Below are 13,995 nucleotides of genomic sequence, written 5' to 3' on the forward strand. Positions count from 1 at the left end.
TCCAAATTAGAATCAACTGGAGCAGGGGTCAGCAAACTACAGCTCGCAGGCCAAATCCAGTCTGCGGCCTGTTTTTATAAATGGAGCTTTATTGGAACACAGCCACGACCATTTGTTGACTTACTGTCTGTGGCTGCGTTTGAGCCATGACAGGGGATGAGGGGTTGCAACAGAATCCATCTGGCCTGCAAAGTTTAAAATATTTGCTATTTGACCCATGGTAGAAAAAAAAGTTTGTTGACCCCTGATTTAGAGAAAAACCAGACATGTGAACTCCATCATTTCCATCAAGAGGCTCCTGGGCCAGATGCTAGGGGCATTTGTGAGTGGCCCCATGACAGCGCGCGGGAGGCTCTTAGACCCCACTCTGACAGGTCTGTGGAACATTGTGTTGCTGTGACAACTGCTGTGGCCCGCTGGGTAGAATGTGACCAAGAAAAAATGAGGAGGCATTTGTGTTTAAATGTCTTTATAATTTGTGATTTTCAGAAGTCTAGAGTTTCCTGAATAGAATGACTCTCCTGAATGTTTTCATATTTCGTTATTGAAATTCTTTTGTACATATCTGACTCCCCCTCCTGACTGGGTGCCTTTTTTAAGGGTCCAGGTTTTATTCAGACCTGTATTTACCAGTGCCTGGCACGAAATGGCTGATGCTCAGTAAGTATTGTTTGAGATTGGTCATCAACACCTAATTCAGAGAAGGAAAGAAGAACGAAGGGGCTGGGACACAAGATACCCTGCCAAGACATCAGCTCTTGCTCTCTCTGACCCCAGTCTCTGCCTCTTCCACCTTCAGAGGGCCAGAAAAGATAAAAGACAAGGCTCTCCTCCCAGTAAAGCTACCCCTTGGAGCAGAGTGGCTACATAATTTGTGGAGCCCAATGTATAAGGAGAAAGCGGGGCCTCTTGTTCAAAAATTATGAAGAATTTTAGGGCAGCATCAGCAGAGAGATAAACCAAGCACGGCGCTCCTGTGCCTGCACAGGGACCCGCCTGTGAGGTCGGTCCTGCCTGTGGATCCCTGAGAAAAGGGCAGCCTGCGGGAGGCCAGGGAGCCTCTTTGGCTCTAGAGCATGGTGCTCAGCCATGACAAAGGGCGCATAGGCCGAGAGGTCACAGGTTGTGGGCTCTGGGACTCTGTGATGACATGTGTCTAATGCTGCCTAACCCGGGCAACACTTTATCATTTCCAGAATGTTTACAAGTATCTTGGACCCTCACATGGAAGAGGATTTCTCTTCCCTGAGCCCAGACACCTGGCTTCACACTGATGAACCTGCTCGCTCCTCCCTGAATTCTTGTTTTCAATTTAACCTCAAGTCACCTAGGCTACCCCCTTCATGGGCCACCAACCACATTTGTACTGACAGGCTGTGCAGATGTTTCTTTTTGGGGGTACAGACAGTTCCTGTCACAACACCCACCCAGAGGACAATATGTCTATGTGAGTGTTCCCCTTATCTTGTCCCCAGAACCCTCCCGTGCCCCTCCTCATCATAAAGGGGGTTAAGTGGCCACTCTGCAGGAACCCCAGTGCCATGACCCCTGAAGATGTCCCTGATGCTGGACATCCATCCTGCCAGCTGCTGGAGCATCTCCTGACCCCACAACCCTGTCCTGCCTGCAGGTTGAACCCTCCCTTCCCTTGGAATCACAGTGAGCCTCCTGGAGGTCTCCAGGTGGTGACAACTACAGGTGAGGAGCTTCAGGCTCTGTCTAGCAAGACATCATCACCTGTGTGTCCTATCGACTGGAGGAGTTCCCACTTTTGTGGGAACTAAACCACTGCCACCCACCCCTGTCCTTCATCTACCTATCCTTGGTACAAAAGGGGGCCCTAGAGCTCATCCCAAACTACCAATTGTGGGAGAGCACCTTGTATTCTTTGCTGAAAAGTGAGGGCCACGTCATAGTACTAGAAAGCCAAAATTCTGGTCCCCGTGGGGACAGCTCCTGGCTTCTCACCCCCATGTGCATGAGCTCAGCCACTAGGTGGCGTCACCCCATCTCCCTGGGCTGAGGAAAATGACCAAGTGCCTGAGTGTTGGTTCCCCACCAAGATGAGATTTCAGCCTTAGGGTACCGCCAACACAAAAAGCTAGCCCTTAGGGAGCTCTAAGCTTAGGTAACCATCGCAGATTGGGGATATTTTCTTCCAAATGGGGATTGGCATCAGGTAACATAGAGTCGTAGTTAAGGGACAAGTGGAATCTGCTTTTTAATCAGAAGCTCAGACAGTCCCCAGAGCTCTTGCAGTCTTCTGCTTACCTTTGGTCCTGGGCTTTCTCAGGCTTCATTTATCTCCTTGTGACTGATGTGGCCTTAATGGCAGCAGCTACAGATGACCCCCCTGCTGCCTCCGTGCACACGTGCTTGTTATGACAGCCTGATCCTATCTGGTACTCTTCCCCACCCCACCAGGCTCCTCATTCCTTACCCACTATGTTCTCTGTCTCTCACAGGGTCCCCGGTGGCATATAGAGCTCCAGCCTTGGGCGGGCCCTGCTCAGTCCCTGGATGAAGAAGCCTCGAGGTTCCTGCAATACATCAGCACCACGCAGGTTGGGTTTGAGGCTCAAATATTGATTGCCCCTTTGAAACCTAAGTTCCTGATGGGTAGGGAGGTTCTGAGCGACTTGACAGGGACCTGATTTCTGTGGTGTTGCTGCTTAAATTTATCCCCTCTCTCGGAGGAAGATGAGGTGCCTTCCATTTGCTCGGGCATCTTCTTTCCTCCAGGAGTCTCATCAACCTGAAATGTTCTAATGATTCATCCCAAAGTGGTTTAAAGATCCACTTTAGAAAATTGCTTTGGAAAACCATTTGAAGTGACAGATTCGTCCCTGTGAGTAGGCAGTCATGTGTGTCACAAAACAACACCATCATCTGGAGGCTGGAGCTCCGGTTTGCCTTTGGAAGCATTTGCCTTTTCACTTCTCTGCCACAGATGCCTGGCAGCCAGGGATGCAGTAGGCAAGACAGCAGAGGAGTCTTTGAGGCAGAAGGATGAGAAGTTAATGAATCCAAAGTCTCCCTCTCCTCGGAGCACTTTAAATCATTACTGAGCAACAGCCTTTATTAGTGACTTAACACACAGTGGCAGCTCCGGCCTAGCTCCAGGCTGAGTCTGTGCCCCGAGCAGGCGAAAAGACTGTCCATTAAGGAGAGTCTATGGCTCTTGACACGTTAATCAGGAGGTTTCCGTTCTCAAGTTGCCTGATCCTGGGAAAAAAGGCAGATATAAGAGGAGATCTAGGCCCAAGAGACACTTAGCCCTGAACTATGAAGTGCTAGTAATTTAAGAACCCTGACAGCCAGGGAGCTAGCATAGGCCCACTCGGGGGACTTCCCGGGGGTCTGGAGGTGGCTGGGTCTGGGGATCCTGGATTCTTTTTCTTTCCTTCATCCCACTGGCTCTTGGCACATTTCTCCTCCTCCTGAACCTCATTGTCAGTAAAGCCTTTTTTTTCATCCGTGGGAAGCAATATATTTCTTGGTCTTTGAGATGCTGGTTTAGGGATAAAAGAAAGTCCTGTTTCTCCTATGATGCAGTTAGACAATCATGGAGATTTTAATACCTGTCACCCAAACATGGAATTAGAAGCTTGTGGAATTAATTGTGGGTGATGGAATGATGAATTAGTCCCCGTGCTTTACATAATTTCACCTTATTTTGCTGCTGCAAGTTAATTGGGTGGACTTATGCAGACTTAATTAAAATACTGAAATTTTAATTTTACACTTTGGCTTTACATGAAAGATAGGAAGCTAGACTTCTTAATGATGACTTTAAAAGGCTCTTAAAGGCCTCAGAGAAAAAGGAGAGGTGTTAAGTTTATAAATTGAATTTGAGAATGATGGGATTCACCCTCCAAAATTAATTTACTGAGTGTAAGACTCCAAATTCCCTTTTTAAGGCATTTGAACTAACTTACACAAGGTATATTTACTCAGAAGTATGATCTTGAGGCATGCCATGGTCATTTCAGATTTCTCTCATGAGCCATGGTCTGAAAGAAGAAAAATTCTGGGGGAGAAAAAAAAAAGACAAGGGAAAAAAAAAAGGAGCAATGTCCTCTGATGTGATGTAGTCTGATGCTGGAACCCTGGGCAATTTCCTTTTCCTTTGATTTTTGGGCTTGAAAAAAATAGAGACTGGATTAAGTTGGTTCTAATGTCTCTCTCAGTTCTGTGATCTTGTGCAGAGATTTTGTGTCTTGTGCAGAGAAAATAGGATTGTTATGAAAAGCAAGGGTCTCCAAATACTTGCAACATGTTAGGAACTGCATTAGGCCCTGGGAATATAATCTCTGCCCTCAAGGAGCTAACAAATGAATTGTGAAGGCAGATAAATGAGTGCATACTTATTATTCAGTTCGATGAGTGCAATAAGAGAGACTTGTCTGCTGACGCTGTAAGGAAGAGCTAGATCTCTTCCACCCACATGCATTCTGGTTCCCACAAATTCCCTCAAATCTGTGTTCTAGCTGGTTCTAGGATCCCGATTAATATAGGAGCTGATGAATAAGAGAAAAGCATAAAAGTTTTATTAAATTTACATATACACGGGAATCTTCATAAGAGAAGATCCCCTAAAATGACCAAAGCATGGTGCTTTTTTCTTTAAGATAAAGAACAATAAACTTGTGAAGGAATGACAGGATAAATGGATATCTGGACTAGCGCAGTAGATTCTCAGGATGCTTCCAAAAGAGGTAGTGATAGTAGATGAAAAAGCTGGTGGAAGATAGGGATTACCTTAAATAGTTTGTTTATTCTGTTTCATTGCAGTCCCAATTACCAGCCTCTGGTGATCGAAACTCTTTTCTGGCCGTGGTATGGAAAAGACATCTTTCCCCAAAGAATCTTTATGTCTTGCTGCATGTAGGAAAAGCAGTCCAAATGCTCCTTGCTGAAGTTACAGTTACTCAAATGATTTCAGCTTGGAGTAATCAATATACCAGCTGGGCATATTTTGAAATAGCATGTCCTGAACTTATTCAAAGTTCACTAGAAGGATTTTTATCCTCTAGAAAGAATGAGATAAGATTCTAGACCACCCACTGGTTTTTGTAATCAAGAGCCATTTTATCCAGGCAAAGTACTGTGCTCTGATGCACTTCTGGGTTACTAAGAGGCCAGGAGGTGGGAGCCATCAGAAATAACAGTAAGTGGTTCTTTACCTGAATCTTTTGCTAACCATTGCTCCCTCCACTTCCCTATGTAATGCAGAGCTTTGTGACTGGTTTTGTGGCTTATGCCTCATTTAGAGCTCATCTTGACAAAGAAATTCTGTAAAACTGGCAGAATATTAGAGTCACTGTTACTGAAAAAAATTCAGTTAGCAGTAGTGAGTCATAATGGGCTAGGGAAAAAAAGTCTCTGAAAGTACTTAAAGTGAATTCCACCCCCATTCTCTTATGCTGCTTTTCAAAATTAAGAAAGAAAATTAATTCCCTCAAATCCATGTTCAAACTTCTAGAGTGAGGACTGGCATTTGATGTGTTCATTGTTGATTTGATTTATCCATGCATCAATGCAGCAGGTTATTTGAGCACCTGCTCCTGGCCAGCAGTGTGCTAGGCTCTGGAATATTAAATACCACCCTCCGACACACACATACTGGTAAACAGCTAGCATGCAAGAGAGGTATGACAACAGGAGGGTGGATAGATGAATGAAGAAGGCTTCCTAGGCCAAGGGAACTTGGGAATAGAGACACAGGGCACACAGGACAGCATAGCATTAGATAGCCATAGACATGATCCTGGGCCTGTACTGTGTACTGTAGTGATCTTGGTTCCTTTCTTCCTTCCTTCCTTGGTACCAGTGATTGAACCCAGGGGTACTTAACCACCGAGCCACATCTCCAGCCCTTTTTTATTTTTAATTTGAGACAGGGTCTTGCTAAGTTGCATAGGGTCTTGCGAAGTTGCTGAGGCTAGCTTTGAACTTGCAATCCTCCTGTCTTAGCCTCCAGAGCCTCAATATTTCATTTTTTTAATGAAACACCAAAGGATGTGGTATTTGTGTAAGGTGTAAAACATCGAGTTCAGTTAGGCATATATATAATATGTATATATATATATACATATATATATAATAAATAAAAGATAATGATTTATATGTGGGGTTCTGCAGTCAATGATGATACTGTCTGCTGCTAACAAGAAATGGTTAAATCATAAATACAGTGCTCTGTTCTGAGGGAAGGCTCCAGATATAGCTTTTTATGGCAACCCCCAAACCATATGCCTCCAGGAAGCAAGCCTTGCTGTGCAAAATGAATCTAAGCATAGTGGCTTAGAAAAAGAAAAAAAATATGTGTTTTAAAGTTGACCTGTTTTTCTTTCTATTATTTATCTATTTGTGTAATTATCTACACATATACTTATAAAGACAACCTGAGTTCAGTTCAGGCTCTGAATATTCAGACCATAACTTTACAACATCATAGCAATGGCATCTATTATATTTACTGCTTCGTGTGCATACACACACATACACATACACCAGGATAAAAACAACAGATATACAATACCCTTGAGCCTTTTAAATAATGGGACTGTATATAAACATACAGTTGATTGTTGAAGTGATTCTTGCTAAAAGTCCCCAGATTTAAGGGTTCTACATTCTACTTATAAGTTGGCAAAAATACTATTCAAGCTTTTGGGATACAAAATGAAATGAAAATAAATTAGCCCTTTCAGTTAAATAACTAAAAAAAATCAAGAAATTTCTTTTCTGGAGTTTGTTTTCCCTTGTCCATGCCTAATTCTCTTTATATAGCTAAAATTACAAGGGGTATTAGGCAGACAGAGGATGTAATTACTTGAGTTAAAGCTTAGCTTGAAGTTGCTGCCCTTACTTATTTTGCTTGCAAGAGAGTTTATTGAAGCCCTGGCCATAAATCTTAACTAGAAAGTTTGAGAAATCAATATTTAATTAATTTTTAGGAGCAGAATTTATGGAGGACTCCTAGTTGTTTTCAAAAGCTCAGGTCTGTCAATGAGATGGTTACTAAATGGTTAAAACTAGATAATCCCTGTGTTTTATTTTAAAGCTAAGAAAAAGAAGGGGGCACATTATCATAGTGATTGAATGGAAAAGAATCTCTCTCTTTTACAGGGATATGTCTGTGCAAGATGAAATCTTAGAATAAGAAGCAATGCTTAATTAGAAAAAGTATTATCTTCAATAAGATAAAATCCAGTTGCCTGGCATGGACAAAAGGAGGAGCAGGGCCATCTCGAAGCCTTCTTGACCCTTCATACCTGACAGTTGGAGGCCTTTGACTAATTGTTGGTACCTACCCTGTTGGCCCTTTGTTAGGGGCGAGGTCAGAAAGGTGTTGTTTGCAGATGAAAGCCTTGGCCCACTATAGCTTCTTGCCTTAATTCACTAAGGCCAAGGTAAGACCAGTTTGGATCATTTCCCTGGATTTTACAAAAGGCCAAACCTTCCAGTAACCTTGCAGGACTGTCTGCATAAGAATCAACCCAGGGAGCCTATTAGAATGCACGTTCCCAGGTGTCAGTCTCAAAGGTTCTTTTTGGCAGTTGTGGAGTGGGACCCAGGAAACTGCATTTTAAAGTACCTCACAGGTGGTTCTGATGCAGGTGGACCACACCTTAGGAAACTCTGTGGAAGAGGCTAGGGTTAGATTTTGATGGTGCGGAGAAGGGAACTAAGGCCTGTGAACATCCATATCCTATCTGTCATTATGGAGGTTCTTAGGGAGAAGCACCCACAAAGGACAATGGCTTCGGGAATCAATCCTACCACTTTAGGAAAAAAAAAAACCAACAACACTCCAAGAAGCTGCCCTGGAGCAATGGCTCAGTCTCCTGTGGTAAAGGCATGGCCTGGGGTCACACAGAACTGCCCTGATGAGCTAATTAGCTTCCTGCTAGAGGCAGGGCAGGAGGCAGAGCAGTAATGAAGATGCCCGTGTTTCAGGCCTGGTAATGTGCCCACTAGAAGATCAGGGCTCGGTGAGCACATTGAGCTCTGATTAATTAGATTAGCAAACTTCCCTGCCTTTGGGTGGGTGAGCGGGGAAGAAGAGGGGGGGGCAAGCAGAAGCATAATTTCCATTTCTCTATGGGAAACTAGTAAAGATGAATTACACAAATTAAGATGCTAATGCACTCAGTTAATAAATGTATTCTGTAGTAGTTGCTTGAGAGAAAATTAAATTCCATTTTGTATTGGTATTTTCCCCTTTAAACAGTTGTCGGAGAGAGAGAGAAGTGGAAAGGGAAAAAGAACACCTCCCGTTTTGCTTTTTCAGCTTTCCTCTGAGATCCCTAAATCCTCGTTGAAGATTCTGTCACAATGGCTGATAAATATCTCCAGGATGATTTTGCTAGAGCCCTCATAGAGCAAAAGCAGAGCAGCTGCTGCACTAGTTGAATAGGCTTCCCATGATATGCTTTTCTTAGATTAGAACTTTGGAAAATCAGTCAAATAAAAAAGATTAGGCAAGCTTAGAATATCATCTAAAGAAAATCACTTGCTGTTATATTTTCCAATGAATTAAACCTGAAAGTATCCTTTGTGTCTGGAGTGGTCTGATTGTCTCTGGTGTGACAGCAGGAGCTGCTGTGTCATGGAGCATCTTGACAACTATGCAAGCTTTGAGGAATGGGAAGGGGGACACTGCTGCTCAGCAAGGTGCATCTCTTGGTCATTCTAACAGCTTCAGCCATGCAAACTGTACTGGCCTCAACACAAGTCAGCATCCCTCATGATGTACATTTGCTTAATGTGCACTTGGAATTTGAGACTAACTTCTGCTTGACTTACACCCACATTGCCTTTGGTTTTCTTATCTAATTTTGATGGATGAGTTCAAAGAAATGCTTTGGTTAGCTGGGGGAAGGGCCTTCTGCCTGGAACTCTTGCCCTTCTCTCCCAGGAGGAAGCTCATTAGGGCACCTTATCACACAGAATGCCATCTTATCAGCAGGGACTGCCTATTAATTTCACTTGACCTGTGATCAACTGTCTACCTTGGATAACACAGGCCGCCTTTCTGACCTTAGTGGCCGCACCTTATCTGCCTGAAATAAGGACTAGATAACCTTGCCAGTGTCCCTCTGAGGTCTGTGTCTGTAGTTGGATTGCATGTCTCACAGTAGGGACATTGTCTGCACCGTCCTCTGTGTCTGGAATCCTTCTTGGTCTGAGCTTCTCTGTCAATTTCTGTCCATCCTCCAAGACTAATGCACCTCTGCAAAGCCTCTGGACACCACTCCCAACTCTGCTTCTGATTTGCTCTCAAGACAAATGGCGACAGCAGTTCTTAACTTCCCTTCAAACCTGCTCTGAGTTTCTTTGAGGTTACTTATTATCTGGTATGTAATTGAAATTCCTCTGAACATTTTACAGCAGCCATGTAGTTCCCTGGGGAGGGGAATAGTGAGAAGTGGAGGACATAACTCTCCTATTAAGAATTTCAGGGACCAGGGAAGCAATAAGTCTCTATCTAACATTTATCATCTAACATTTAAAAATTATTCATATTGATTTCCAATCCTTGCAGATTGCATGTGATCACATGAGTACAGACGGCTTGGCTACCGACTCCAGCTCTGCAAAGAAGCCCTGGTTGGTGTGTCTTGATGACAGGTTTGGCTTAGCTCATCAAATCCGAAACAGGCAGTGCCGCCTCTATTCTTTAGGGTAAGTACTTTTTTTTTTTTTTTTAATAGCAGAAGGAAATTTTCCAGCAGACATTCATGACTTTTTCAGCAACACAAAATTCTGACTCTGCAGTGTATACAGGTGCTATGCTTTGCCATATGCCATTGTCTCAGACTGATCTGTTGTAAATCTGTGGGCCTAGGCAAATCACCAGGGCCACTTTCTCTCCCATTTTGCTGGTAGTAAGCTGGCAGCACAAGATGATCCTCTTAATAAAACCAATATTTTCCAGTGAGAATTAGACTATCTTTAGAGAGAATATTAATGAATATAGCTAGAAAAAGAGAGTTAGAAATTTTATACACAGTTATGAGAGACCAGAGATGAATAATGGGTACTGTTGGATTTTTATGTTTGGTTCCAAACTTTTCATTGCTGTGACCAAAATACCTGACATAAACAACTTAAAGGAGGAAAAGTTCACCTTGGCTCATGGTTTCAGTCAGCTGGCTCCATTACTTGGCGCCTGAGTTGAGGCAGAACATCATGATGGAAGGGCATGACAGAGGAAAGCCGCATGGGTTATGGCGGCCAGGAAGTAGACAGTGGGTGGGAAAAGGGGCCAGGAACAAGAAGTATCCTTGCGGGGCACGCCCCCAGTGACCTTCCTCCAACCATGCCTTGTGGCCTCTAGTTTCCATGGTTTCCTAATAGTTCATTCAAATGACTAATCAATCACAGGAGTTAATCCAATAATGAGGTTAGAGCACTCATGATCCAGTCATGTCCAAAAAGCCCTATCTCCGAACATTACTTCACTGGGAACAGCAACACATGAGTCTTTGAGGGATCCGAACTATAACAACCAATGATAAATCTAAGTATAGTTTTATGCATTTTAAAAAATAAAGGAGATTCTTATGAAAACTATGTGATTTTGTCAAAATAAAAATATGGATGTTCAGTTATTCAGGTGGAAAGTGACCTATATGTACAAATGAATTTAGAGAGTTTTTTTTTTTTTTACGTGTGTGTGTTGTTGTTGTTGTTTGTTTGTTACCAGAAATTGAACCCAAGGGTGCTTAACCACTGAGCCACACCTCCAAGTCCTTTTTATTTCTGATTTTGAGACAGGGTCTTGCTAAGTTGTTTAGGACCTCCGATACATTGCTGAGGCTGGCTTTGAATTAATGATCTTCCTGCCTCAGCCTCCCAATGAGTATGGTGAATGAAAAATTAATGAAAAGGAATGAATATGGTGTAGCACACCTGTAATCCCCAAGCTGCTGGGATTACAGGTATGCGCCAACATACCTGGCTAGAGAGCTTTTTGTAAATGCATGAACATAAAGAAATGAGGCTATTTCATCAAATATATCCGTATGTTTATAAATGGTTCTGAACTTACAAATAATGTGTCTCAAAAGAAAAGGCAGGAAGAAATTATTTCTGCTAAAACACCTTTTCCAAAAGACTCTTTGGTAGGAAATATGTAGGTTCTCAGGCTAGACTATTGAAGTCCTTTTCAAAAAGTACTTGGGACACTAATATCACATGTCTGTTCCTCACTTCTGATTTTTATTATCTACCTCTATGGTGTACATTCAGATAACCAGAATCATAGGTGGGGGTCAGGTTTAGGAACAGACAAAGGTAATGAGGAGGCCTCTCCAAAGGTGCTGATGCAGAAAAGATCCCAACTGCTATCAAATACAACAAACAAGAATTACTAGTCATGGTGGATTAAAAGAAGAAAAGATCCAGAAAGAATTTAGAGATATTGGATCCATATGGGGTTAAATGAAGATATACTGATGGTGTCTATTGGCAGAGCTTGGCACACAGTAGGCACTCAATACATGTTTACCATGTAAATGATGGCCTGAGGGGAGGAGGCTGGGGAGGGAAACTCTTCATTGAATTTGAAGGCTTGGTTTAGATGATGAGCTGCTGAGACAGATGGTTAGAATTGAGCTCTTTTCCTGAGAGTCCACTGGCTCAGCTTTAAGACTGTAGGAAGAACGGGAAGTTGTGACAGCAGAGTTTATTTTATGTCATATTAAAGATGTATGAAAGTAGGTCAAAAAATAATTGCATAGTACCGCATGCAAATTGGAAATCTCAGCTTGGTCCTGTTTTCTGCTCTGAAATGCCTTTATGTTTTACTTAGTATTTTACACTCTAGAATAATTTCATTTAAAGCATATCACTGAGTAAAATAAAACTTGAAAAGTTGTTTTTAGGGGAAAACGTTAAATTTCTTTCTTCTTATATTTCAAAACTGTGGGATTAAGATGGTTCTATAGTCAGGTTTCAGATTAGTACAGATAAAAAGGTAGTTTCTTACTTTTCTTTCAATTTTTTACCATTCAAAGTCAACTTTGTTAAGAGCAGATGAGGGCATTTGAACTCCACGGAGAAAAGGAATGAATAGACTAGAAGGGTCTATATTTGATGGAAACCAAAGAAAATATTTTTGATGGCTGAAAAAGGATGCTGGGATCGTGAGTGATAATGTTGATTGGCTTATGACTTAGGATCAGGATCCAGAAAAGCACCTCCTGTTGAGGTGAATCACATGCTGGCGGCACAAGCAGTTAGCTGGCTGAGGTCATCTCAACTGATGCTGAGAAGACCTGGACCCAAAGTGGTGGTCCCAAAATCAAGGGTGGCGGCAGGAAATGTGGGCTCCATCCCAGCATCGGGGAGTGTTGGGACAGTTGCATGATAGGTGAGGAGGGCAGGTGGTGAGTCATGTGGCCCCTGCCTATGGGGTATGTGCTGCAAACCCAAGAACACGCCATTGCTGGGCCCAGTAATTCCCTGACAAACTGAAGATGCAGGGGTGACCTTCCTGGAAGGAGGACACAGCAGTCAGAAAACACAGACCAGCAGCCCTACATCTCCCTTTCCTCCACCACAATAGCTAAAGCGGGTGTCCCCACTGCTATCTCTCTGGTGGTGAATTTTCCTCACCAGGAGTCAAAATGTTTTATTCCAGAATAAAATGTGAAAGACATTTTGTCCAGTGAACTCTGATGGTGTTCCATTGAAAGTTAAAATAGGATCCCTTTTTGTCTTTGACCAGTGAAGACAGGGGAAGGGAGCGAGAAGAAATGTAAATATTACAGGAAAGGAAAAGGGAAGAGAAATAAGGAGAGGCCATGGATGTGGAGGATAACGTTGTGCACCTGGAAACCTCAGGTGGCGTCTTCCCTGCAGGTCTTCACGTGTCCTTGGTGTGGGAGAGATTTCAGGCACCGGTGGGGAGGGCCGGGGAGGAGTGGTAGATTAAAGAGATTATCACCTCTTTTACTTTTCATGTCAAAGATTATATTTTAGGGGTAGAGCTGGATGTGAAAGGGAAAAACTGAGATAGCACGGGGGTAAACATTCTCCTTCTCTTCTCTAGTTCTGTGGTAGGTGGTAGTATTTGTTTGCAAGGCATGAAATTCTTCGCATAAGACAGAAGATTTCATAAGTGACACATGCTTAGGCAATAAGAGCCAATATTTTATATAGAAAATCTGGCTCTTCCAGTTGCTGTAAGCGTTTCAAGAGGGAACAAGCTTCAGAGCCAAACATTTTTGTCTTACGGTAGTTTAATGAAGACAGCAGGAATGGTGTTAGCATAGTAAAGGTGAAGGAGGAATCAGAAAATTGGGCACCCCAAATCTCTTTTTAGATCGTTTTCCCTAATCACCCTCCATGATCTTGCAAATCCATAGATGTACTGAATATCTGCCTAGGCAAAATTATAATAGCTGTGCACTGTATGCAAGGAGAGGAAGATTCCCCCAGAATCCATTTCACCTCCTTAGAAGTAATGATGTCTCTATTGAGAATATGTTTCGGATGAAATCTTAGCACTTGCTGCCATGTTATTTGACAAAAATCAATAATTACAAAATATTTTATACACTATTATGGATCATTTATGCTTTGCAAAACCTATTTCTCCCCCATTAATAGTAGCAGTGTGGAGATTAAGATAATCCTTTGGCCAGATTCTCTGGTTCCTATTGGGTTGGAGAACGAGTACTGAAAGCTCTGGGAAAATGGTAATTGCCTGACCTCTTTTAACCCCTCTTCCTTCAATGATGAGGGTTTAAAATTTTCCCTGTATCGGCTCTGGGTTTCTGTTTTTTAACATTTAAACAGCTTTATGGAAATAGAATTCACATATTTAAAGTGTATAATCCAATGATATTCTAGCCACTACAGAAAATTTTAGAACATTTCACTATCCCTCAAAAGAAGCCCTATACCTCAGAGCAGTTACTCCCAATCTCCCTGGCAGCCATCATCTCCTGACCCCTCAGCCCTCAGTCTTAAACACTA

The 13,995-nt window shown here is 42.7% G+C and overlaps 1 protein-coding gene across 1 annotated transcript in view; it reads left to right on the top strand.

Annotated features, from left to right (window-relative positions):
• Positions 1–13,995, top strand: part of Mettl24 (methyltransferase like 24) — a 98,920-nt gene that overhangs the window by 33,724 nt on the left and 51,201 nt on the right. Inside the window, exons 2-3 of the mRNA XM_005330164.4 lie at positions 2,466–2,564; positions 9,554–9,693. Coding sequence (XP_005330221.1) covers positions 2,466–2,564; positions 9,554–9,693 — 239 coding nt within the window. The remainder of the gene's footprint in view (positions 1–2,465; positions 2,565–9,553; positions 9,694–13,995) is intronic.

This window comes from Ictidomys tridecemlineatus, chromosome 8 (assembly GCF_052094955.1).
Source record: "Ictidomys tridecemlineatus isolate mIctTri1 chromosome 8, mIctTri1.hap1, whole genome shotgun sequence".
In the NCBI taxonomy this organism is placed as follows: Eukaryota; Metazoa; Chordata; class Mammalia; order Rodentia; family Sciuridae; genus Ictidomys; species Ictidomys tridecemlineatus.